At 39.8% G+C, this 27,312-nt stretch overlaps 3 protein-coding genes across 6 annotated transcripts; 1 reads left to right on the plus strand and 2 right to left on the minus strand.

Annotated features, from left to right (window-relative positions):
- Nucleotides 1–141: 141 nt before the first annotated feature.
- emp3b (epithelial membrane protein 3b (MAM blood group)) lies at nt 142–2,676 on the minus strand. The gene is made up of 5 exons (XM_026154401.2): nt 2,541–2,676; nt 1,495–1,582; nt 1,301–1,403; nt 1,066–1,206; nt 142–490 (listed from the first exon to the last, which is right to left on the minus strand). The coding sequence occupies exons 2-5, from the start codon at nt 1,570–1,572 to the stop codon at nt 327–329; spliced, it is 486 nt and encodes a 161-aa protein (XP_026010186.1). The 5' UTR covers nt 1,573–1,582; nt 2,541–2,676; the 3' UTR covers nt 142–326.
- Nucleotides 2,677–8,908: 6,232 nt separating this feature from the next.
- On the minus strand, nt 8,909–19,579 carry znf362b (zinc finger protein 362b). 4 transcript variants are annotated; one of them, XM_026154203.2, is made up of 9 exons: nt 19,443–19,579; nt 17,234–17,297; nt 16,311–16,542; nt 15,766–15,870; nt 15,245–15,563; nt 12,448–12,672; nt 12,037–12,115; nt 11,758–11,916; nt 8,909–9,365 (listed from the first exon to the last, which is right to left on the minus strand). In XM_026154203.2, the coding sequence occupies exons 2-9, from the start codon at nt 17,294–17,296 to the stop codon at nt 9,249–9,251; spliced, it is 1,299 nt and encodes a 432-aa protein (XP_026009988.1). In that variant the 5' UTR covers nt 17,297; nt 19,443–19,579; the 3' UTR covers nt 8,909–9,248. The 4 variants fall into 4 exon arrangements, with proteins under 4 accessions (XP_026009988.1, XP_026009987.1, XP_080151806.1 ...); XM_026154202.2 differs by having other exon boundaries at nt 16,311–16,569; XM_080295680.1 differs by lacking the exon at nt 19,443–19,579 and adding an exon at nt 18,590–18,918 and having other exon boundaries at nt 16,311–16,569.
- A 3,391-nt stretch (nt 19,580–22,970) lies between these two features.
- LOC145423346 (tumor necrosis factor receptor superfamily member 23-like) lies at nt 22,971–26,959 on the plus strand. Its single transcript, XM_080295682.1, has 5 exons — nt 22,971–23,201; nt 23,799–23,895; nt 23,989–24,114; nt 25,325–25,453; nt 25,579–26,959. The coding sequence occupies exons 1-5, from the start codon at nt 23,187–23,189 to the stop codon at nt 25,644–25,646; spliced, it is 435 nt and encodes a 144-aa protein (XP_080151808.1). The 5' UTR covers nt 22,971–23,186; the 3' UTR covers nt 25,647–26,959.
- The last annotated feature ends 353 nt before the right edge of the window (nt 26,960–27,312 follow it).

Genomic DNA, 27,312 nt, shown 5'->3' on the forward strand with positions numbered 1-27,312 from the left:
ATATATACATACATACATAAAAAAATATTAGGGGAATAGGCAAATTAAAATAAATTCAAATGCCTCTTAATAAGGCCAGTGTCACTTACTTATGGATTACTTTATGTGGTTAGCACATGACAGTGAACAGTAAGTGAATAACAAAATACTATTTGCAGTGAAAATGTCTCAAAATAGGCAAGCATTAAACCTTTTAAAAGTTTTTTTTCCTCTCAGCATACATGTCTATACAAATAAAAACAGCAACATTTTAAGAAACATAACATAGGCACGTGCCTCTTTCCAACAATAGGTGGGGTTGACATTGTGTTCCTTTTTTTAGATCACTACTTCTTGCGCAGATGGATGTATAAGACGCCGCTACACAGCAACAATGGGACACACACCCAAGCCAGGATGAAGCAGTAGCCAAAGTGTCCTGTCAGCTTTTTTTCAAGGATTTCCTTGTTGTGTATTGCGTAGATGAGCGCTGCAGAAAAGGCTGTCAGGCCTAAAACACATACACAAAAAAAACATACACACAATAATAATTGGTTAATGGGTCAGATAGTAGAAACGTTTGTAGTGTTAGTACCTACTAATTAGGTCACATAAAGTATAGTGGGAGCAACAACAGCATATACTTTGGATGACCAACACAGATCCATGCCATTCATATTTTATCAGGAGTAGCGGTTACTGCCTCAAAGAAGACATTTAAAAACAGAGGTGATCTCAAATATTTCAGGTGACATGTTTAAAAAAAATAAATGCACATATTGTAAGTGACAGAGGAGAGGGAGGTCTGGGGATCTCTGCTTAGACTCCCACCCCTGCTTTCCAGATAAGTGTCATAAAATAGATGGATATATTATTACCATTAATATTATTATTTTAATAGTATAAGTCATATGATTACAAAAAAACAAACTTCAGCATTAATCTACCTGATACCTTTCCACAAGTTAGTTATTGTAATAGGCTTGAGTAGCATAATAATAAGCACTCTTTAATTTGTCATAGTTTTCAAATGCCCTGATCACACAGTGGCACTATATTTTGCAAGCTACTTCACTCCACTGTTACCTGCAAAGATTTGACACAATCCGGTGAAGTAGAAGAGACCGCCCCTAGACATGGTGAACAGCAGACCCAGGAACACCAGGAAGGAGACCGATGAGAAGACCACTGAGAGAACCATTAAGACCTGCACTGCCTGGAGCCATTCTGAAGAAGTAAACCATTCCCTGAGTCATATTTTTACCTTCGATGGAGAGCTATTTCATTTTACAGCAATATACAATCTGGAACAAAAACTTACGAGTTTCAGTGTTGGGTGAACACAGCCAGCTTTCTGTGGAGTTGTCATACCTGCAGCTGTGCCATAGGTCTGAGGTTTCCATCCCTTCCCACACCCACCAAGACTTAAAAAAGAGATCAGACATTACACACAGAGTCAGCTATTTCACACATACGAAAAATAAACACTCACCACTTCCTAAAGTTGACTGTTACCTTCTCCATGGTTGCAATAATCAGGATTGCCAGAGTGATGAGATGCAGCAGGGTGACAAACATCAGCAGGTACGGCATTTTTAATTACCTGCCAAAATCAAACGCAACATTTTTTTAGGTTTCCTGAGCCATTGGCATCCGGCGCAGTAAAGGAAATTGTGTGTGAAGCTTTTAATGTGTTTGTTGGTTCCACAGTGAAAGCCAGTGTTGGGCACCTTTCCTGTTTTTGAAACTTTAAATGGAAAAATCTGAGGAGCTGAACAGAGTTTTCTCTGTATTACATAAGACCACAGAGAAGTGATTTCTAAAACTTCTCTTTGACTGGGCATGTGTGTGTTTACAGCCTACTACAGCAAAATAACCTGTGTGGACCCAGTGAAATCTAAATGGCGCCAAAATAATTACTCAGTTAACCTCTCTGCTCCTCTGAAGGTTTCTTTCATCATGAAAGGGTTAATGGTCTGTAATTAATCCACATTTAAACGCGGATTGAATCCAAATCTACTTGTAAACTTGGAGTAAATCAGTCTGAGGGGAAAAAAGATTTGACATTGTACTTTAGTGTACCAAACTGCTAAACTGGCTGTCATAGCAGCTAATAGTTTAGAGTTCTTTTAATTTCATAATAAATAGAAATTCAAGGAGACAAAAAGCAGAGGAGGAGGAAGAAGGAGGCTTACAGGAAAAGAAGAAACAGGAAAAATTGCCTGTAAAGATCTTTATCTGAAGGAAAGGACAATTTGGAGGGGCGGTGGAGTCACGATTACTCTCAAATTATGTCATTACGCTTGAGTTCACCCATCGCATTCAAGTGCAAAGAAATAATCAACTGAAAACGATCATTTTTGTGCGAGAAAACTTAAATACAGGCATTACAGTAACACAGCATGTGATACAATCACTGCCTTTAGCCAGGCTGATAACTGACGTGGTCTACAAATTGTTAAATGTGATGAAATGTTATGTTGTTTGTACCTTGTTAAATTACATGATTTAACAAGATATTTAGAGAAGTTGCATCAAAATTCAAAGAAAGCTCTACTTACCCTGGATGAGGCTTATTCACTTGAACTAGATCTCAGCAGCTTAGCAGCAGCTTCCCCGCTCTACACTATAGTAGCCCCTCTTGGTGGTCCACTCTTTTCTCGCTTAGCCACACCCCCTTTATTTTGGTCACTTACTCCCAAAGTTTCCAGGGTGAACGCCTATTTCCTCTCTTCAGCACAGAGCTCCCTTTTGCCCTGACTCGTCACCATCCAAAAAAAGTCTCAAGTGAGACCCGCCTATATGCAGTGGAGACACATAAAACCACATGAAAAGATTTTTTCAGTAAACAGACCACTTAAAGTGCTCTCCGGTGTACGTGCTGCCCTACCTCACTCATTCATGTTGGTGTAGACATGAAAAATAAACACTCAGCTGCAACATAGCCAGTAGAGACTGCGCTTGTCGCACATAGAAAACGTGGGCGCGATAAAACAAATGGCATAGACTGTTCAGGCACTTATATTAATATGAAAAGACTGTTTAGAGCAAGGGTGTCAAACATAAGGCCACGGGAGCCAAAACTGACTCCAATCCAGCCCACGGCATGAGTCTGGAAAATGTGAAGGAAGGGATCAGTTTTGTTTTGAACTTTAAACTATATTTTCTTAAGTTTGACATCTTTTTCTACATTCATACTACACAAAAGTAATAGAAAAACAATTAAGTGTGACAGGATAAGTTTTTAGACATTCGAATCTAGTTTTTAAGTAAGGATGTCTCTGAGTGATTAATGTTTTACAAACATTTTAATTTTGCACACATATATGATAGCCTGTGGTATATAACCACATAACTATTCAGTACATTTTTAAAGCCATAAAACACAAAACAGCCAACAAAACAGAGACTGTTCAGCTTCAAAGAAAAAGTAGTGCCTCAGCCCATCAGCCAACACTTTTCAAAAGGTGACATTTTTAATTTGAAGGCAAGTGGTGTCCCTCTCCAAAGTTTCACAGGGAGAGAGCAGAGTTGTTGCAGAGTGTTTGTAGACAAGTTATCGTCTTCTGTGCAAAATTTGGGCGACTGCAGCAATCTGCTAGCGACCAAAGTAATGTCAAGGAGATTTTACGGATACCTCTTTGTGACCAATTTCAACTTGCAACTGCCCTCTGGTAACCATTGTCAGCCAGGCTGGGCATATAGACTTATCCATCGCCTGGGTGAGTGGGGCCTTATTAATTTACCGTGGGGCTCAGGTGGGAGAGCAGGTTGTCTCCCAATTGTAATGGCAGTGGATCTGACTGTGACCCAGTCCAGATGTTGATAAGTAGGGCCAGGTGTTGCCTATCAAATGCACTTGATTTAAGAGATCCATGAACAACTATGATAGCTCTATAAAAGCTGAAGTTCTGGCAGCATTTAGCTGCATGCACACGATGTTAACACAATGCCACAATATTCTCAGGAGTGGACATTCCAGCAAAATTCACGCCAAGGTCAAACCATGCAATGCTTAGGGAAATTCCACAAAACCCAAGAGCTACATCTGAAACTCTACAAGTTCATGACAGCACAATTAGAAAAAGACTGAACAAGTATGGCGGTTTGTTTGGAAGTTTAAAAGCGCTGCCAAGAGAAAAGTTTCTTCTCTCTAAAAAACCCTAAAACAAAACATAGCAACACAGGATTGAAAGGTTGCACCTAAACAAATTCCAGCATTTCCCCAGGCCTGCAGTTTGTGGAAGTTATAACAAAGACCTATTTTCCCCAACAGATTTGTATAAATTTGGAGTAAAATAAATTTTTACTGCTGCAGGAAAGTCTGGAGGGTTGCTGGCCTAACAATGGCTTTTAGAGCTGTCCTCGGGGCTCTAAATAAAAGTGGATTAATCAAGGAGCATGACCATCCAGTTTATTTTTCCTGTGAATGTTATGATCAGCCCTTTTTGATTTGCTCTCCCTGTTCTGTTGATGACGTTTGGACTAGCTAATCATCATCAACGTTTTTTTAGGCTTTGGTTTTGGCAGATTCTTTGGATGGCAATGCTTTTAACACGACACTAAGTGAGCACTCTCCTCTGCTGTCACCCATTGCTGAACTTTCATCCCCAAAGCAGTAGGTGGCGATGTTGTGCTATGAGCCATAGCTCAACAGTCAGAACAGGGCCGCTTACATTAAACCAGTTATGATTTATATTATACTGGTTAAGTATTTGGCCTGCATTGTGTAACGTTCTTTTATTGTTAAGAAAACAATGAACTTGGTTTGAAAACAGAGTTTTGTTCTATGCAACGATGTACAAAGCAACTGTTGCTATGTTTTAGAGAGGCAACAGTGGAACTGAAGTCCATCACTCTACGGTGACAGACATTATTCAGCTGTGGAAACATTCAAGTGGAAGTAGCAGCAAATTCACTGCAAGGTCAGACTATATCATGAATTAGCAAAAAAACCCCAAAAACCCAAGAGCTACATCTGAGACTCTACTGACCTCCACTTCGTGAGAGCACGATTAGAAGAAGACTGAACAAGTATGGCTCGTTTGGAAGAGTGGAAAGTGTCTGACCTCTTAAAAAGAACATGGCAGCAGGGCTTAGGTTTGCAGTGTTGCATCTGAACCACGTTTGGACTTTTTGAACTATGTCCTTTGGCGAGATTAGACTAAAGTGGGGACATAATGCACAGCCCAAAGTTTGGGGAAAACCAAGCACGCCATCAGCACAAACACCTCGTACCAACTGTTAAGCACGGTGGTGGAGGAGTGAGGATTTGGGCTTTGATGTTGCAGTCACCAGACCTGGGAACCTTGCAGATAGTCTGTAAGGTGACAATGATGCAAGCACGCCCACAAATTGACAACACGGTTGCCGAAAAAGAAAAGAATTATTGTGTTGCAATGCCCCAGTGGTGTGACCTTAAGAAAGTTTTGCAAAACTAAATACCCACAAACCTCAATGAACTGAAGCAACACTGCAAAGAAAAGTGTGCCAGAATTCCCCCACAATGATGTGAACGACTGATAAAGCAATACATAAAACGATTACTTCAAGATATTGCTGCTAAAGGTAGTACTACAAGCTACTGAGTCATGCGAAGACTTTCGTTTTCACATGATCCTTGAGTTTGGCGAGCCCGTGTGAATTGCAGCCTGTTTCCTATTCTTAGCTGACAGGAGTGTCACCCAGTGTGGTCTTCTGCAGCTGTAGCCAATGTGCTTCAAGGTTCGTTGTGCATTCAGAGATGCTCTTCTGCATACCTTGGTTGTAACAAGTGGATTCTTTGAGTTACTGTTGTCTGCTCTTTCACCTCTGACCTCAGCTTGGCGTCACGAAACCTCAATGAACTGAAGCATTGCTGCAAAGAGTGGGGTGAAATTCCCCCAGAATGATCTTAGACACAGATAACGTCATACAGAAAACCATTATGTCATGTTATTGCTGCTGCTACTACACACTACTAAATTGTGTGAAAACATTTTTTCTTTTATGACTGCATAATGATTCTCGATAAAAAGAAAAAGAGTAATAATGAAAGGGAGATTCCACTACAGTTGTGCCCAGGGTGGTGCCTATGTTGTATGTATTAGCAGGCTTTTCTTTGAACTGCAGCTACTGTTTATACATGCATTGTGAATTTCACAGTGATGATGTGAATGTTTTTTTTTGAGGAATATTTGAGTAATGCTAGTTTAAACCGAGCACTTTATAAGAAGTTTTGCTTGTGTTTACATTTGTGGAATGAAGATGAAAGCAGTAACGCAGTAGTGGTTCAAGTTAACCCTAGCAGTGCTCTTGTGCCTTAGCACTTTGAGATGGCAATAAATACATATTTTGCATAAGTAACAACTAAAGAAATGATGATGTGTGTTTTATTACCTTTATGTCACTTTTCAAAGCAGGCACTTTTTATCCAGTGGAGAGGATGTGGTCCTTCTCCTCAGACCTGACATTGTCTGCCCACATTCAGGTCCAGTCCAAAAAGGGCTAGGCACGGCCTGTACCACCTCCGACAACTGAGGAAGTTCCGGGTCTCTCCAGTGATCCTCAAGACTTTCTATGCAGGCGCTGTGGAGAGCATCCTTACACAGAACATCGCATCCTGGTACGGGAACAGTTGTGTTAAGGATCAAAAAGCTCTTCAGAGAGTGATAGGCATGGCAGAACGCTGCTGCAGGGCTGCTCTCCCCTCCCTACAGGACATCTACACCAGGAGATGCTGGTTTAGAGCAGCTCAGATATTGGAGGACCCGTCCTGTCCCGGCAACAAACTATTCCAACTTCTGCAATCAGGCAGGTTTCGCACCATCCGGGCAAAAACAGAGACGCTCGAGAGGAGCTTCTATCCTCAGGCACAGCATCCATAAGCGACACAACCTAGCCTCATTCTTCTCAGCTTCACTACAGCACTAGACACTTTAACACCCACTCACACAATGTACATTTTCAGATTTTCAATTTAAAAATTTCCAGATTGTTTTATTTTATTTAATTCACTTAATGTACATAATGTTCTCTCTCTTTTTGCACAGTCGAGGAGTGTGTCAGGACACAGCTCACTGTGTGTTGTACTCGTATAACTATGCATGTGACAAATAAAGGATCTTGAATCTTAAAAAAAATAAATCACAGAATCTGTGATTGATTTATAACAGTCTGTTTATTAAACAAGGTAAAGATACAAAGCTTTTTTTCCTTTTTTTTTTCCTTTTTTAAACACTGATAACCTTAGTTTAACTTCTCAGTCTTGGCTGTGCATATTTAGTTGTCTAGAAACTGTATATGAAACCACAATGCAAGACAGGAAAAAGTGTAATAAATCTACGCAATATCATTTCATAGAGAACGTGGGTTAAACAGTTATACAGATTACAGCTCAGGAACTCCATGCGGAAGGAAAAAAAAAAAATGTTTTACACGACTGAATACTGCAGAACACAATACAGAGTAATGGAAATGGGATGGTAAAACAGTTAAGGCTTACATGTAAATAACTGATATAAAACATGAATATTAATAACATACAGGTAGACTAAAATAATTACAGTAAGCTCTTACATAAACCTTTACAAAAACCCAAAGAAAACATGTTTATGAAAACTTAAAAATAGGTACTATAAATGAGTAACATGTTTTACAGTACAGCAACATGTACATTTTCCCATTATCTCAAAAGAGAGAGAGCAAGTTGAAGAGGCAGGGTCTGTTGTTGGCGTAAATGTCTGTTTTCAGGCCAGTGGCTTGAGTAATAAGCTTTTATTCTTTTGAAAACATACTATATACTGTATATGTATTTTACATTATTCTCAGTTCCATCTCAAATGTAACCTCTAGCCGTAGCACCTTTTCTGAAGTGCCCTGAAGAATACAGGGTACCCTATTAGTACCATTCAGAGGTTACAGGTACAGTAAAAATACAACAAACAATACTGTGTACAATAAAAAGAATATTAAAGAGAGAGAGAGAGAGAAACAAAAACAAACGGAGAAGATCCACCCCTGCGTAAACTCATAAAATAGGCCTATTGAATATGAATCATACTGCAGTTTATTCCAAGTAGGTAAAGCTTATTAGAGGTTAAAAAAAGTTACTGGGTTGGAGTAGCTGTACAATAACTTCACATTTGGTCCAATGGTTAGCTTTAAAATTTACTGCTCAAGTAAAAATGAATTTAAGCTGAAGCATATTTTGAAAAAGTGGGCTGAGTAGAGTAGAGCTGGCACTGATACATGTGCAACATATACTTTTAATTCTTTGAAAGTATAAGTCAAAGCTTAATGGAGCAGGGAAAGCAGACAAACACTTTTACAAGATTTGCTTTCGCCTCAAACCTCACCGAAGTTCATTATATGGCACTAACTAGTGGAACGAGAAACACACCAGAAAAAAAGCAGTGTTTTTTGATCATACGTTATGATCATAAAGGTGCCATAAAGGTGAATGTTAAATATGGAGTGAACATTTTTTGAAAATAATAACTACAAAAAAAAAAAAAAACTTCCTTCCCTTCCATCGAGCTCTGCTTTGCCTCCACGAGCCAATTATCCAACTTCTTAATACAATCATTAAATATTTCAATTGTCATCTACCGATTGCTTTTCTTTAAATTTTGATGACCCTGTGTTTGTACAAAAAAAAAAAAAAAACAACAGTTGAAAAAAAAAAAAAAAGACTGTTTTTTGTACACAGTCGGTACTCTTAGCTGCCACGAGTAATGCCATTTGGCATTTTCCATCCAACGAGATTGAAACAATTTGACCAAAACCACAAGGCCTAAAAGTGCTTTAAGATTATCTTTGGATGTCTCCAGAATACACCCAGCAAACTTTTTCTTTTTCCCCCCTGCTTTTTCAATTCAATATTCGGGCAAATATCATCTGGCACGTTTTGAAAACCCATTTCATGGAAGAGAATAAAAACAAAAACAAGACAACTAAAACATTTTTTTAATGGCCAATGCATCCGGCGGTTTACATGATGCTTACGAAAGTGCTTATTTAATCTGACGCAAGACATTCTTTGCCACTCGATCCCCTGGACAATATCTGGCTGTATTTTTACATTCACAAAATAACGCTGTGCTCCTTTATGATAGACGGCCTGTGTCGAGACGGATGGAGGCAAGTCTGCTTACAAAATCTAACAGTGAATGCTCATGTCAGCTGTCATAATGCTAATGTAAGCCTTATGTAGATGGCCGTGGGTGCAGGGCCTCACAAGCTCCAGCCGAACGCTGACTCTGAATCTTGATGCTGAACGCTCGCGGAGCTCAGATGAGGGAGATGCGTATGGGGATGCTGGGGGACTCTGTCCTCTGGGGCGACTGGTGACTCACCAGGTGCTCCACCACCGTGTGTTTGGACATGTGCTTCATAAGATAGGTCTCCTACAAGAACAGGAAAACACACAAAGGGCATAAAGATTACTGCTACAGTAATTTTAAAAGTGCCTCTACTCCAACTAGTTCAGCTGAAGTTGATATTGACATTTGTGGTCAAAAGGATACACACACCCCCACTAATATTTAATGAAATCTCCCTTGGAAAATTGCTCCTTGACCAGATCCTTTTGGCATAATGCTGGCTGAATATTTGCACACTCAGAGTTCATTTAAATGAGTTGGTTTCCTGGCACAAACCCAGCATTTCAGCATAGTCCACAGATTTTCAATAGGGTTGAGGTAAGGTCTTTGGGAACGCCATTCCAGAGGCTTAATGGGCCAATTCTAACCAAATGCAGTCCAGAATCATCATTTGAAACAACTGTACATAAGTACAAATAATTTGGCTCTGTCCCTACCTTGCCAAGGTCTGGAAGAAGACCCAAACGGGCACTCTCAAATCAGAGAAGCTCGTTCTTTAAACTTGATGCCTTCAAGCTCAATGAAAATTTGCAGCTGGTAAACAACAATTGAACTATCTGGGCACAATGACATGAAGAATGTGTGGAAGAGTTAAGGTGAGGCTTTTAAACCTAAGAACAGAGTGCCAGCTGTCAAGCATGGCGGTGATAGCATCATGCTCTGGGGTTGTTTTGCTGCCACTGGTACTTGTACAATGCACAAAGTCTATGGAATAATGAAGAAAAAACAGGACAATGATGCCAAACATATATCAAAGCTGGTTTTGGAATGGATAAAGTAGCTTCTGGAATGGTTTTCCCAAAGCCTTGACCTCAACCCTACTGAAAATCTTTGTACTACGCTTAAAACAAATTTTTTTCTTATTTGTATTTAAGGTTAGCTTGTGCGCTGCTGGAACCATAATTTCCCTGAGGGGACCTACCCAATGGATTAATAAAGCTCTCTTCTAAAATACAGGTCTGTACTGGGAAACCAACAAATTCTTGATTTTAAAAGATATTAAAGATATATGTTGCACAATCCTTCCACCCCGGAAAAGAAAACTTCTGACCACAACTTTATGTTTGCCCAGATCCTCTTAAGATAGCTGGTAAAGGATATCAAAGATCAGTGCCTGCATTTCAACACCCAGTCAAACTTCAAATATAATCTGGCCTCAGGAAATCACATGATAGGGTGGGGCCAGGTTTCACAATGAGCTCACTTGAACTCTCCACCATTTGACTCTTAGAACTGAAGAAGTTTCTCGAATGAGAGGTGACACATCTTCAAGCAACTTAAAGAAGTCCAGACGATTTTCTTTCCAAGCTCCTAAATATAATCACAAGCTCTCGGCTGTTGGTCAGGATGTAGAGCAAGTTATCTTCCAATCAGAAGGTCTGTGGTTCAGTCCCCGGCTCCTTCAATTTGCATCCAAATCCAATTTATTTATATAACACATTTAAAAACAGAAAGTTTGCCCAAAGTGCTGTACAGAAAAAAAAGAAGTAATTTGTCAATGTCAAAGTATCCTTGGGTAAGACACTGAACCCTGAATTCCCCTTGATATATTCGTGTGAGTATGTTAATGTTAGACAACGGGCTTAGGCACACAATAAAACACTATATGATTGGGTGAATGACACCTGTAGTAAAGAGTGCCCTAAGAGTGGAAAAGCACTATATACCAGTCAATTTACTTGTTCCTACATTTGAGCTTTCAGAGAAAAGGATATGTCATCATTGTATCCTATACGTGAATTAAATTTTATCAGAATTAGTCCATGAATTTATGATTTATGGTTGTGACCTTGACCTCTGAGCACCAAAATGTAATCTTTGAGCCTTATTTTGGCCAAGTATTTTGTCAGTCCACAGCTGAGTCATTTTCCTGACGTTTTTGAATGCCTAGAGGCTCATCAGTTCCTAGTGTTAAAACAAAACTAATCAAAGCATAATCCAGCTTGAGGGACATTAGTTAATGCTATCATTTACAAGAATTTAAAGTGAAAAGTGAAACTGCCATGGACTTATGTAAAGGTAAGAACAATACAAGTTAAATAAGACTATGTTATCAAAAACAATGATCACACAGAAACGGCCAGCCCAATGACCTATTTGGACAGGTTTAGAGGAAACTGGAGGGATGTGCATTGAGGAGTAGATGAAATACACATATTTATATTAATCAGGATGGGACAGACATACAATGCGAAAACATAATGCTTCCGGACCTCAGCTATAGCTTAAAGATATTCTTTTAGTCCTTTTTGAATATTTGAACAGAAGCAAGGACACACTAAGGTGTTAAATATCTCAAACAGGAAACACACCGACTTCTAGTCCAAGAGAGAAAAAAATATTATCAAATGTCATTGATGCAAAAAACAGGTGTGGAAACCCTGACATAGTGAATACTTGCTTGTGGTTTACTTACTGAGGTGTAAGCCCGGCCACACATGCTACAGCAGTAGGCCTTAGCGTTTTTGATGGCATGCGCTGACAAGTGGATCTGCAACGATGCAGAGTCTGAGTAGGCACGGTAGCAGTTGGGACATTTATACGGCTTGTCTTTATTGTGCTGCCTCTGGTGAGACTGTGGGGGAGAGAAAACACGGACAGAGGTTGTAGAGAAGTCCACGTAATTTGAACATTTGCAGCTCTGCATCTGAACCTTTTAATCAGGATCAGGTCACAAGAAGAATCTCTGACTGACCTGGAGATTAGACAGCTGGGTAAAAGCCTTTTCGCATCCAGGGTGGGCGCATTTATAAGGCCTATCGCCGGTGTGGATTCTGCAGCAAGAGAAGCAGACGGGAAAATGTTTTTATGACAGACGCCACTGCAAGAGAACTCCTGCAAAGAAACATCAAAGTATATTCAAAGCAGCAGATTTTCACTGCATATAAGTCACAGTCGTGGTCTATATGTGAAACGTAAAAAGAGTTCCAGCAAGGAGAAAACAGATATAGCTGTAAAGGGGATGACAGGTATTCAGGTAAATTCTAAACATTAAATATTAGTAATGTGTGACCACCAATCAGATTTGAAATGGGCAACAGTAGAGCCACAGAGGCAGCTGAGATCAACTTGATTTCTCACGCTTCATGTTCACAGTTTGACCAACCTGGTATGCTGCTGCAGGTGTGACAGCTGACGGAACGAGTTCTCGCAGTAGGAGCAGTGGTAGGGTTTGATCCCCAGGTGAATGCGCAAGTGCTGGGACAGGTAAGAGGCGTTGGCGAACGTCTTGGAGCAGTGGGGACACTTGTGCGGTTTGGCCTCTGTGTGGGACTTGGAATGAATCTGCATCTCTGACTTGGTTAAGAAGGTAAGTGGGCAGACTTTGCATCTTGGGGACAAGAAGAAACAAAATAGATCAGATCAAAACAATTTTGAGGGATTAAAATCCGCCTGCCTACAACTAAATAGAAAACGTAGCATAACATCAGTTTTTTCCCCACCCCAGTACGCAGACCACTTTAATAATTTTAACAATAATTTAAGAAAATCATCAAGTCTTAATCACACTTTATGTCAAAAGTAGCAACGAAAACTGAAAATCAACTATAGTTGATTAACTAAGTAGTAACACATGATTTTAAAAAATCCAACAACACCAGCATTGCTAACCTTACAATTTAAGAAAAAAGCCACTTTTGACTGCTCCTTCATTCACAAAGAATTCCCACAGCAGGTACCTCTGCATATCTGATTTCGCTGATTTTATTTACACTGAACAACCATGATGTAATCTCCAAAAGAGTGTTTGAGGTGGGTGTGTTAACCACTACACTATGGAGCCACTAGCCTCATTATCTAAAACTTCCAGCTGACTGACTTAAATGGGGTTTTTTCTAGAGATGGCACGATACCACTTTTTTATGTCCGATACCGATACCGATATCATAAATTTGGATATCTGCCGATACCGATATGAATCCGATATAGTGTTTTTTAATCAACAAAACTGTTTTTTAAAATATCTTGCTGCATTTTGCAAGTCTGCAAGTTCATACTCAAGTTTAAAACAACAACTACACTAAAGCTATTCTGTTATACCTGTATACAAAAAAAATATTTCATAGTTCAGCAATACTGATCAATCTAATAAACTTAGACCTACACCATCCTCCCTATTCTGGTATTTTAAAGAGTACTTAGCGTAAATATTAAGCAACCTAACTAATAGGGTTCCAACTCCCAGCAACAACAAAAATAAATAAATAAAAAATAGGGAACCACCCCTCACGCTCCACCTCATGATGCTTAATCAACGTAATCAACCTTAATTTGATGCAGTGTGAAAAAAAATGCACAGAAATCAATTATTTTTCAAGAAATATTAAATAGATTCAACATCTTTCTTCAACAAAATTGCAGACTGCACAGATGGTACCTTCCCAAAGGAAAATGTACTATAGCTTACTAGGGTATATATATTAGACTTAATAGTCACTATATACAGTAATTGACTTCTATTCATTTTACATCAAATTAAAACTTTGGGTGTCAGATAATTATTTATTAAAAGCTAGACATTTTAAATGAGAATAAGAAAGAAAAGTATGTCTTTGTGCCCCCTTTTCCCAGTTAATGCCCTATCGGCCCCCCTGGCTAAACTTTGCTAGATCCGCCCCTGCACAGTTACCAGCCGTCAGCTACGTAGAAAAAGATCCTGGTGTAGAAAGTAATATTAAATAAATTGTAACAACAGCTTATCAAGCTTAAACGTGCTGCTGTTGTTCAGCCGCTGGTTTGCTCTTTCTGGCGCAAAGTGGACCAAAAACAAACAAGAGAGACTCACGACAGAAAAGCCGATCAGCTGATCATTAGCAGTTTCACGATTGAAGTAGCAGCCGGAGAGCCAGAGGCAGTCGCTCGTTAAGCTTAACGTGGGAATGCTTTACAAACATTCAGATGGACTTACACACTTGCTTTACTTCTCTCGGGGATAACTTTGTCGGAGATGAAATGCCAGGTTGCTAGCGAAGCTCCAAATGCTATCCAGACCACCGACAGGTCCTGCATGCCACAGCTGCTCTATCACGTGATGCATACTGCTCCGACGTTCTGAGGCGAGTTACGGCGTGTTGCAAGTTTTGTGAGGTGCTTTCGTGATATTTAATGGATCGGATTACATTTTTTATTTTTCTCCGATATCCGATCCAGTAATTTAGGTCAGTATCGGACCGATACCGATACGTAATATCGGATCGGTCCATCTCTAGTTTTTTCTCACAATAAAAAAAATTGAACTTTTAATTATTTGTCATAAAAGCTTAAAATCTGAACACTAATGAGAAATTGCCGAACCTGTCAGCTGGCTTTCATTGCAGCCTCTGGAAAGTCCTGGTTATCATAAACTAACATAAAATAAGAAAAAATATCAAAAGTTTTCCCAGGTAGCAAGAAGAGGTCAATATTAGCTGACAATTTATTAGCAATTTCGGCATTGCTACATTTGTCCAGTGATCTTTCTACATGCTTTCTCCAACCATCAGTCTCTGTTGTTTAACTATCATGGGAGGTTTTTTTCCACCTTGCCTTTCTGACCTGCTATTAAACAAACCCTCCTCTCCTCCCCAACACCAACTCATCCTCCTGGATGTTCTGGGAGGGTCAACCCAAGTTCAAATCTTCCATCCGTTAGCTTTACCTCATTGCAACTAGTGCTCAGACTCTTTTGGGTTCAGTCCTTTGGAGTATGTTTGACCGATCTTTTTTTTAGTAAACCTGTTGTCTACTCAGGTGAAAGCTGTGCTCATATTAAGCCTCAGTATAGAGCGCTTCTCTCATTCTCAAAGTTCTCTCAGGAAAATACCTATCAATGCTTGCAGACCTCGTAAAGCTGTCAATTTACTTTGCAAGATCAGCACAGAAAAAACCCCTGAAAACAATAGGAGCAGCTTTCTGAATCCAACCTGTAGGTTTTGCCCTCTTTGGGTGCAACGGTGACACATCCTTGATCAGCCAGGATGGGGTAGGGCACCACCAGCAGAGGACCAGATGTGTTTTCGGCTTTGATCTTCTTTCTTCCCCGAGGTGCCTTTGGCGGGGGGCCCAACAGTCCTGCCAGGCCTCCGGCCTTCATGTGGTCAATGCCAGGGCCACTAGCCAGTCCAGAGATGATGTTCACAGAGGGGGCGCCACCCAAGCGGTTCTGGCTGCTGGAGGTCGGAGTCGTCGGGGTCAGGGCGTCTGAGGTGCTGTGGCTGTCGGGTCGAGATGAGGGGGCCAGACCTGAGAAGGTTGGAACAAAAACTGCATTAGCAGGTATGACTAATTCAACACCACACTCTACAGAACCATACCAGTGTACCGCACAGTAAACACCATGTGTGTGTCAATTTTCCATGACAGTTATCTTTATATTATCACACCAGAGGCTGGCTGCCTTGCTGCATTTCTCCTACAAGCTTCACAGATGGCGTGACGGCTGTACCTGAGCGATGGTTGACCCGGCCAGTTTGCTCACTAAGGTGTCTCATTTGCCAGTCCTCCCATAATCCTTTGGCCTTCACCGCTGACTTGTCATCCATATTTCCATCTGGAATTTATAAGGTGATGGTGTGTCAGTCAGTAAAATGTCTCGTAATCCGCGCAGGCCTGATTCTACGCCACGTCTACGAATTCATTACATCAACTATTAGCCTGCAAAACTGGAGAATAACATTAAAAATGTTTTGATTTAAGAAAACCAGGCCTATCTGTAGCAATTATTACATCAATAACTTCATGTTAATTAAGGTTACTCTAGGGCTGGGTATCATTTTAAACCGTTTCCACGTTTCTGTAAATAAGATAAATTTGCAACTGTGGGTTTTGGAGTAGCTGTGCAGGCATCACTCACTTTTCATTATGGATTTTTATTTGGCCTCTACCTTCACAATCTGTATATTATCACCTTAAACTCACCAGGCCACCATGCCAGTTTGAGACAAGTTGGCAGCACTTGGACATATTTAACACTATTTCAGAAGAACGTACCCGGTCCAGAACTGGAGGCGGGACGAGCGTGCAGGGCGATGTCCGGCTGTCCAGAGCCCTGCGGCTGTGGGTGGTGGCCTGGAACCTGTTGCGGCTGAGGCTTTGGAACCTGCATGCCGTGCTGAGCGCTACCGTCCGGGGACGAGGTGGGAACCAGCAGCTGCTGAGAATGGGTGGAGGTAGGTGGCAGGTGCAGGGGTCTAATCTTCTCAGCCATCAGCTGCTCCTTGATCTTGTTAATGAGGACCAGGTTATCCAGCTGAAAGGGTTAACGGGTCATGCTCAACAGAAAACAGCCGCCTTGTGTGAATGTCATTCATGCCATCAAAACATATTGCAGGACAGAAAACACTGATCAGCACATGATTAGTTTTTACCTATGACAGAGGTGAGCTAAAGTAACGCCCACCAAACGCTTTAATCCAGCCCACTCATGGAGGAGGAGCATCAATTCTGGACATTCACTGTATTTTACAGCACAAAGCACTGCGTTTGTAATGTTGTTAAGAATGGATTGTGTCCTAAAAGTGGTTGTCTGAACTAGCAACTTCATCCAAGCTAGGGGGGGGGGCTGAAGTCATCATACTGTTGACTTTGAGTTATAACAGCAGTATTCCTTTGTAACAGCAGCAGACCGACTACATTTAGTCGGTCTGCTGCTATCTAGTTTGTAATGCAAACGTTTTCAGGAAGCACTTGCGCTTCTTTGGTCCGGCCTGCTTGAGATCAATTAGGACTGCGTGTGTACCCACGAACTCCAAGGAGTCTGAGGCACCCCCCTTATCTGCGAGAACAAACTGCGAGCGGTTCTAGGCGTAACAGTGATGGACTGGTGCTGAAAGGCTGAAAAGACATTCACACATGGAAACAAATGGCAGTGGAAGGTGGAAACATCACAGTAATTACATGCTGAGCGGACTTACCTGGCCTGGCATGGACGGAGGCGGCGGCCAGAAGTATGGGTTGTTAAACCGAGGCTCTGCCATCCTGAAGTGTGTGACATTTATTTTAGTCGCTTTTCAAAGATGCACATAATGAAGTGCTCCCTTACAGAGCACTGTTGTTAAAACTGCACGTAGAGTAAGTTAATGCTTACAAACAGGCAGGCTTAAACTGTGAAGCTGAAAAATCTGACACCTTAACCACACGCTGCATGTGGCTAGTTTCATATGTCATGCTTGAATTTTCTTTCAGGCCTTGTGCTGATCACATTCGCATCCACATAGCTCTGCATCCACTTTGATGTCACTTTAAGGTGTCGAGAACCATTTCTGGTACTCAGTTAACGCCACGTATCAGCTGTTTAGACGGTTAAAGTTGCAGAGAATTTGCTGCATTTACTTCTCCGGACTGTTTGCACCACAGGCACAAATGTAGTAAGCATTAAACGAGTGGCTTCTAAATCTGCTGCTTTTGATGGATAAATTCACTTTGTTCGTTTATTGTGATTGTTTGAAAAAACAAAACAAAACAAAACTGTGGGGACAATTGAATGACCCTCATGTTAAGTTAAGATGTGTAACAGCTGACCTTGAAACGGTTTCATATAGAAGACCTGAGTCTGATCATGACCGCAAGTGCTCTGCGATATTAAAAATTTTGGTACTGATCCGATACCAAGTAAATACAGGGCCGGTATTGCCAGTACAGATACCTATACTTTTACCCTATAAAAGAAGGCTTATGCAGGTGAATCATCATCAATGATCATCTAAACCACTTTGGGTCAATTTCTGTTGTTTAAATATACTACAAACTATAAATAGTTAATGCAAAAGTGTTCAGATATTTTTTATACTGGATGTATATTTTTTCCTTTAAAAAATTTCCACTATTTCACACAATGCAGTGGGCTACATGCTAAACTTAGAAGCTATAAATAAAGTATCGATCACGTGGCTCTAGTATCGATCCTATACCAATACCAGCGCTGGTGTCAATACTATCAATCGATCTGCCCACCTTTAAGACAGGCTTTGAAAGGCAGGGGGAAAGTGTGGAAGACAGTAGTTTAGAGCTAGGGCTCTTATTTTGTTGAAAAATAAAATGAAATAAATGCTTTAAGATAGCTGAAAAAGAAGTTTAATTAAAAAGGTAAATACGATTTTTTTTAATGTAACAGTGTAAAAACTCGCTAGATGTCAGCTCACGCTTAGAAGTCGATGTGTGTAAATCAGGCCTACAGAGTAAAAGTGACACAAATCCACGCAGCTCTGCCATCTAAATGCCACCTACAATATGCCTTCACTTCTAAAAAAAAAACAAAAACAAAAACCCACATCAGCATGATCCTGCGCCGTTTAGCTCGGGCTTGATGCCCCTCTGCTCCTTTTGTCTGAATTCCTGCAAATAAGTGGACGTCGCTTTTGTAATTTTTCCACAAAAACCGCCGTGAAAAAAACAAAACTTGAAGTTCTTTGACTTTTTCGGACGTGTCGGCTGTCTGGGAGCAGCTCCGGACTCGCACCGACGGAGGATTGTCCGGATCGATCCTCCCCGGTGCGACTCGACACATTCTCAGACAGTTTTCTTAAAACATTTCCAGACAAAAGAGAAACAAAAATGGCAGCCTTATTTTTATAAGGCGGGACGCCATATTCTGCAGACCCCAAATTTTTTAGGAGCATGAACATGTTGTCGTGTGGCGGGTGTTTGGAATGAGAAGCGGCCGGAGACCAACACAAAGGTGTGTTTATCATGTCGGAGGCATGAATGATTGTTTACGGCGAATTGCAGGTTTGAATAGCCCGGCCTCCCCACCTCTTAAAAAAACTGACACTTCCTACAACAACCATGCCCTGCAAGGAGGAAAAAAACACACACACATACACACACACACACACACAGCACGGAAACGGACAAGCTTGATTCATCAGTGCCGATTAAAAATAACCGTAGCGATTCGTTAAGGTCAAAATCGGAACCGGTGCACAGCGCCTCATCTCCCGACAGACTCTGTGCCATCTTAAGCAAAATTCACTTTTTTAAGGGCTGCTTTTTTTCTACATTCTGTAACTTTTGGACGAATCAAAGCAGAGAAATTGCATTTTCGTGCTAATGCACGCACCGAGAGGCTACCGCTCATTAGAGAAATGCACAGCAACGGAAACATGTAAAGACATGCACAAATACCTTGTGTCCTGATTGCAGATATTGTCTTGCGAGTACAGCTATAATATAAAAGGTTGATGTTCTTTCTGCCTCCGGTCGGACCACCGCTTCCGGGTCGCTTTGTTCACTTCTGGGTGCTGCTGCTGCTGCAAGGCTCAGCACAGTGCAGTCGAGAGGGGAAATATTGTGCTAAATGTTGCTTTTGTATTTTCATACCACGACCCACTTTATTCGCGTTTAACAGCATCTCAGCAGAAGCTACGTCAACGCAAGCAGGGCCGATACATGCGTTAGTGAATTTTCAAAGTGCACACATTAGCGGTGCTGTCATCATGTGGTGAGGCGATGAGCAGTTTTTCTCTGATGCCATTTCTTAAAAAAAGAAAAAGAAAAAAAACAGTCATATTTGCTGCCCTGTCAGAACTGTTATTATAGGCGGTCCACCCAAAGCACCTTAAGAGAAACACTAAAAAAGGAAAAGATTGTTAAAAAATACACAAAGAAAACAAAGTATATATTTAAAAATGCACTTCTTTGCTACTACAGTGAAATACAGTTAGCCAGATAATCCTATATCTTCTAGTTAACAATCATTTATTCTCATCCAGCTGTGAAATATTTACAAAATCAGAAAACAATCTAATGTAACAAAAGCAGGAAAATGTAACAATTTTCCTACTTTCTTCCACAGTAAAATTTCTAATATTACAGGGTATTAGTTAATAGCATGTTAACATGTATTTGTATTGTGCTTTATGGCATTTCATTTTATCATTTACTTTATTCCAATTTTTGTACAGGGCTTTGTTACCACTTGTCTGCGAAAGGCACATTGTAAATAAACAGTACTTACTTACTCTTGTAGTAAATAAGTAAGTAAGGTACCAGTCTGTTTTCCGAACCCATCATAGCATGGAAATGTTTCTTACTAAAGTCATCAATGACCTAAAAACCAACAGTGATTCACTGAGTGTTTCAGTCTTAGACCTCTCTGCTTCCTTCAACAGTGTTGATAGTAACATTTTAATTCAAAGCCTTTATGATTCAGTTGGTTTATCAGGTCAGATTCTCATCAAACCCTAAGTGTAGAAGTTTTAATGTTTTACTTGGTAGTTTGAAATCTGCAGAAACAAAAATTCAATTAGGGGTTCCTCAAGGATTTGTCCTCGGTCCCTTAGTATTTAACCTTTACACTACCCTGCTTTTTGTTATCATAATGAAGATGAAACACAGTTTTTTATCTGTCATTTTCATCTGATGAGCTAATCTCTATTTAAAATTTAATAAGCTGCACTGATGACAGTAACTGCTGATTTTGTCGAACTGAACAGAGACAAGATGAAAGTATTTCGTGTTGTTCCAAAAAGTCAGATAAAGAAAATGTGTTCATATTTATCACACATGAAAGAAAGTCAGGACCCTTGGCATTATTTTGTTCAGTGATGTCAGTTTTGATAATTATATTAATGAGGTCACCAGAGCTCCTTTCCACAACATAAAAATATATCAGAAGCTTGAAAATTCCTATTGCAAATTGAGAAATGTGCAAAAGCGTTCATATCGAGCAGGTTAGACTACTGTAATGCTCTACTTGCTGGATTATCCAAATTATCAGTAGGTGGACTTCATCTTGGTCTAAGGAGCTGATTTTATTTGAAGTCTAAGGAGCTTGGAAAGAAAAGCGTCTGGACTTCTTTAAGTTGCTTGAAGACGTTTCACCTCTCATCCGAGAAGCTTCTTCAGTTCTAGGGTAAAATGGTGGAGAGTCCCAGATTTAAACCCCGTGGGGGTATCCCCCCAAGGAGGGAAAAAGGACCCCCTGATGATCCTCTACCTAATCACATGAGCCAAGGTGTGAAAATGGGTGTGGGTCACAATCAGCCAGGGTTTCAGGTGAGCTCATTGTGAAACCTAGCCCCACCCTATCATGTATTTCCTGGGGTCAGATGGCCCAGGGTGTGAGTGGGCTTTAAGGCATCTGGGAAAGGATCTCAAAACTGGACTATAGATGGCAGACAGTTGGTGTCGTAAACCACCGCCTCAAAGATGGTCGCTCACAGTGGACATAAATGGCTTCTTTCACTCTTTCAAACCATCTGTCCTCTCTGTCCAAAATGTGAACATTGGCATCCTTGAAAGATTGACCGAGAACTGATTGAGAACCTTCACAGACGTGGACTTCATCTTCTTCAGAATGCAGCATACGTGGAAGTTTGAAAATATTACGATAATATTTAAGTCACTGGATTGAAGTTTGAACTGGTTTCCAGTTCAACAGAGAACTGCCTTTTAAAGTCCTTCTATTAGTTAGTGGAGCTCTCAGTGGTTTGGCTCCCAGTTCATTTCTGGTGTACTCTGTGTCTGTAACCCTATTATAACTCTCAAGTCATCAGATGCAGCTCTTTTAACTTGTACCCTGGAATTTTCATGGTCATTTTTTGAATCCACTTAACACTTAACACTGACCTATGAATCACTTAAGCCTTAAATAGGCCTGTAACTCAAGGGATGAGTCAGTGTTGTGTCTACACATAACAGGCATATTACATAGAACCGATCTGAAATGATGTCTTCAGGAACTTTGTTACTAGCAGCCAGCTGCAAGAAAACAAACACAAAAGGAATTTTCACAGATAAAATGTTTTTGAATAGGAAAAGGTCCTGATGCAGGAACTGAGAGAGGCATCTGGCCCTTCAGGTATTTCATATACTTACTGTTTACTGAAGCCTCTTCAGAAATAGTCAGTGAAAGGTTGCCAATAAGCCATTTTTAAGAAAGATGAACAAGGAGAAAAGCCTGATGTATGATAAATTACACAAGAACTATACTGACAATCGTCCCCAAAAGGTCTAATGGAGCGATGAATCCAAACTTGAAACTTCAGCTTAAAATTGTTTTCAATATGTCTGGGAGTCAGGAGTGAGGTACAAATGTTTGTCACTCCTTTACAGCCATATGTAAAACACAGTAGAGGCACCTTCATGGTTTGGAGCTGCATTTCACGCAGCCCAAAGTGACGGAAATACGAACACAGAAAAATAACATAAAGTTTTGATCCATTGTGGAATATGATCTAAAAAGCATGTGATTGGCAACAACTTATTTTTTCCACATTCCAATGATCCCAAACACACTGCCAATGGAGTAAAAGGATATGTCGAAATCTTAAATGAATTCCAAGAATGCTGGTGTTCAAGTTTCATCATGACCTTCAGTACATGTAATGTCAGGGATGTTGTCCAAAGTCAGCAAGTCAAGTTAGGCTGCTTTTCACAGCAATACAGCTTCTTGGTAGATTTTGAATCCTCTAATCTGTATCAGCATTTAACTGATCACATTTTTCCATAAAGTCGGAATTTGATGTATTACTGTGCATTGTTCTGGCTAAAACTTTAAGGCAGGCATCCAGGCCACCCTTGTCCATACCAGTACTGCAGAAATTCTGTAGTGTTACAATGTTATTGTGCAGGAGTCTGCATGTAAGGAGTTAGTGTTTACATGATGTCAGTTTCCTGTTTCTTGCACCACTTCTCTGGAGATTCCAAAGAACTGAAACCGTGACACACAATCGCACACTCACAAACAAAGCCTTCCTTAAATGTTTTATTTGAGTCAGCTCTAAAGGAAACCTGCATATCAGTTGAAGTGAGAATTCTTCCTGCTGCTGTTCACTTTGGGCGAGAACTACATTGCTGTTTCAAACTGAGTGAAGGAATTCCAGTGAAACTTGGTTATTTAATTTCCACACTGCCTGCTCACACAACATGGACCTTATCTTGGTAAGTTTATATTTTTTTTATTGATTATCTTTTTATTGATTTTATTGATTTATGCTGCTTAAAAAATTTATTAGACCAACTGTCATGAAAAGAGATCTGTCAAAATTGTAAATCATCCAGCGCTGTTATAAACTGTCCTCTTTTCTGCGGGGCCTGATTGGGATTTATTTCACTTGTTTACAACACCTTTCTCTGTCTTCTTTATTATGATCTGATTTTTCCATCGAACCTGTGAGCCAGAAAAAAAATGTGTGAAGGAGCTCTGTAAGGAGACCAGCTTTAGAAAGAGGTTTCTGAAATACTTTCCTGAATGTGACAGAGTCTATGCTCCCAACCCTCTGATGGTCGTATTTAGGAAAGTATGGGGAGGGAAACAAACAAACTTCATCTTATGTGTTCTGTCTGGACGACGACTTAAATGGCTAATACTTTTAGCTTCACTACAGTTTTTTTCAGCCCTGATTTGTGTGGTATTTCGATGCATTTTTATATATTTCTATGATACTTTTGCTGTCTCTTTGTGGCTGTTTTAATGAAAAATGTCAGTCCTGTTTCCTCAACAGTTTACCTCAGATCTTCAAACCTCCTTTGTTTCAGGTCTTCCCACTGATACTTGCACTGATTTCCTGTGGACAGAGTCACACTGAGGGGACTGAACAAACTAATGGTTCATGTTACAATTTGTGTCCAGCTGGTAAGATATAATGAGGAACATTGTTGTCAATTATTGGTATAAAGTCAGTGCGAAAGTATCACATTAACTTTCCGCCTTTTCTCTCTTTTTCAGGATATCATAAAGTTGGTAACTGTGATGATCAAGTTAAAAAGTACAAATGCAAGAAATGTGAGGATGGCTTCTACACAGACATAGAAAACTACATAGAGAAATGTCTTCGGTGTGACTTATGTAATCGTAAGTATCCTGCCCAGTTTCAATTTAGTGTTACACATGTTTTCTGCTTGTGTGTTAAGGTCGATTAAAGTTAAATTGGACTAAAAAATAGACTGCTATCATCTTGTCATTTAGATATATTTAGATATATTTCAGCATAAACCTCTTTTTGTGGTGATCTTGTTTTGACAATCTTATATTTGTTTCCGACCAATGTGATGAAGTTGAAACACTTTGACAACTTAAGTCTGTCTAGGATGGGAAACCTTTCAACATTGTGTGTCACTCTTACCCTTCAGAATGTCAGTTTGAGCTTGTGCGCACTAAGATTAGAGACTTTGCAGTGCAAAGGCAACGTCTGATGTTACGTGCACTCCAATTTTAACTAACTATTAATTGTCATTGCTTTTGGTTAACGTGACTGTTAGTGTTGGTGAGGTCACCAAGGTAGTTAAAACAATCTATTTGGTGGCTGGACTTTGGGGATTTGCCTTAAGTCCTTCAAGCCCCTGAATGTGCGCTTGCATGTAGACCTGATATCAGGTATCAGGTCTGTTGTTACAAGCTATTCAGCCCCTGTACGGCTGTAGTGAGAGGTTAGGTCACATTGCCTGTGATCAGTTAGACTTATTCTGAGCTGTTATTTAACTCCACCAGAGCTCCCCTTTGTCGCTGGTTCTGTTCATAACTTATATGAGCAGAATTTATAGGTGTAGCCATGAGTTCAGAGTCGGTATGCTTTGGTTTGTCTGTCTTTGCTTTTTACGATATGGTCCTGCTGACTTCATTGAGTGACTGGGACATTTAGCAGCTGACTAAGAAGCCGCTGGGCTGACAACTGGTATCTCCAATTCTCAGACCTTGGTTTGGTAGTGATATGCTGCACCAATTCATTCGGAATTCATTCAAGTATCGACAATCCAAGAGGAGTTTCATAGTAGAAATTCTGCTTCTACAGATCTGGGCTTGGGCTACAATGGGTACTAGGTTCCTCCTAAATCAAGTGTTTCATGCATCTCTAATTAAGAGGAGATTGCAGGGCAGAAATGCTGGCAATACTATATCTTTTGGATGGCTTGGAATTCTTCTAAAATAGCTAAAGGAGGTTACTGGAAAGAGGAAGTTCTGGGCATCACTGCTTAGACTGCTGCCTCCAGGATAAGCAGTAACAAATAGATGATGGCTGGAAGTACGGCATAGATGGACATACTGTGCTTTGCTTTTTCCTCAGATGATGAGATTGTACTAAGGCCCTGCTCCTTCAATAGCAACATAGTGTGTGCCTGTAAACATGGATACTACAATTTAGGGTCTGACCATCTGAGGGAATGCATGAAATGTTCCTGTAGTACATGTCCAAGTAAGTACACTAAAAGAATGTTAAAGCATTTGATTGGTATTCACAGCAGCCACATTTTTTCATTATCAAGCATAATAACAACTTAAATAAATTCGTTCAGTCACCTCCACCTTTATTCCTTTCAGAGAACGATGACTACAAAAGGAAGTGTCTGAAGCAGACGATTGGGACAGACAAAACATATCAATTGTGATTAGATTTTGTTTGTGACTGACTGACAAGAGCACAGGACTACAAATCAATCAGAAAATAATATAGAATGCATATATTTACTGCAGTGATAGCTTACAGTGTATATCAGCACCATCATCAAATCTAAACACAGTGTCTGGCTTGTATTTGTATTTTTATTTTTATCTTTAGGGTTTGTTTTGATTTTACTCTGTTTTGGATTTTCAGTTATTTTTAGTATTTTGAGTCTCCAGATTTGGTTAAATTGTCAGGATCCCTGGGTTTTCCTTTGTCTAGTTTTCCCCTTTGACTCGTTATCTTGTAAATAGTTATTGTCTGCGTCATCCACCGTTCATTATCACGCCCTCCCTCACAGACGTGTGCTCCTTGCTGGGAGTTTCCAAATTCCCTAGAAGTGTGTTTTCCAGTAGTTTGTTTTGAACTTGTTTTAACTGCCAGCAATAGAGATTCTTCTTTTCTTTTCCATTTCTCTAGTCCTGGATTTGGGTCTACAACCTGCCTGTTACACAGCACTACATTATATAACTTTCTTCCTTTCTTTTTATTTTTTAATGGTTTGTTTCTGCCACTGGAAATGACCCTTTTTATCATAAGTCAAAATTTGGGGTTTTTATCTGAAAGCTCTGACTTAAAAACCTCAAAATTTCGAGTTATTTCCATTTTTGAGTTACTGTCTCAGAAATTTGATTTATGAAGTTTAGATTTTGAGATAATCTGAAATTCGCTGTTCCAATGATTTCCACACTTCATCGGTGCCCTCGCTCATCCACTAATCATTTAGTGGTAATTTGGTATCTTACTTGTCTCTGGTTTCCTTTGTTTAGGAATCACAATCTAGATTAAAATGTGCATAAATATCCCTGCCTTTGTTCTTTACCATCTTGTACTGTTTAGTCTTCTTTATGTTTTGCTCCTGTCCTTGTTTTGGATTACCAATTAACAATAACCATTTTTGGAGTTTTACTCACTGTTTAGATTACAGCTAGATTACAACACTCGTTCTTTGTTTATTGAAACTCAGTCTCTGTCTTGTGTTTTGAGTCTTTATGGATCTATAAGCGGTATGTGCTAAGATGATCTCATTTTGTTTCCTGTTTCTTGCATTGCTTTTCTGAAGACAAAACAGAATTGAAAGTCCAGAGGCTGAAAACATGCGATAACACACTCATACAAATAAACCTGTCCTTAAACCACAAGTTTGAGTCAGGTTCAAAAGAAAACCATTCATCAGCTTAAATAAGAGTGTCTCATCTCATGCTGGTGATTACAAGATTGTTTTCAACTGAGTGAATCTGAATAAAAATTGGTAAGTAATTCTGTTTGTAGGATTAATTGGATCATCTCCATGTACAATTTCAAGGGTGCTTTGAGTAGAGTTTTGTCATTTAGTGTTGTGTGAAGCTCATGTTTACATAAAGGTATACAAAGATTATGTCTTAATGACTGCAAGATAAGGTTTGTTACAAGATTTATTAATTTTTTTACAGTTGCTTAAAAGTTATCTTTTATTATGCATATTCTTCAAGGACTGTAAATCATATTTGTTGGTATCATTATTATACTATCGTTATTATTATATTATTATCATTATTGCTAGCATACATCCTCGCTGTTGTAGTTTTAGTGTTGATAATCAAACTTCATATTAGTTGCTGAAAATGTTAATG

The sequence above is a fragment of the Astatotilapia calliptera genome, chromosome 20, assembly GCF_964374335.1.
Source record: "Astatotilapia calliptera chromosome 20, fAstCal68.1, whole genome shotgun sequence".
Classification (NCBI taxonomy): domain Eukaryota; kingdom Metazoa; phylum Chordata; class Actinopteri; order Cichliformes; family Cichlidae; genus Astatotilapia; species Astatotilapia calliptera.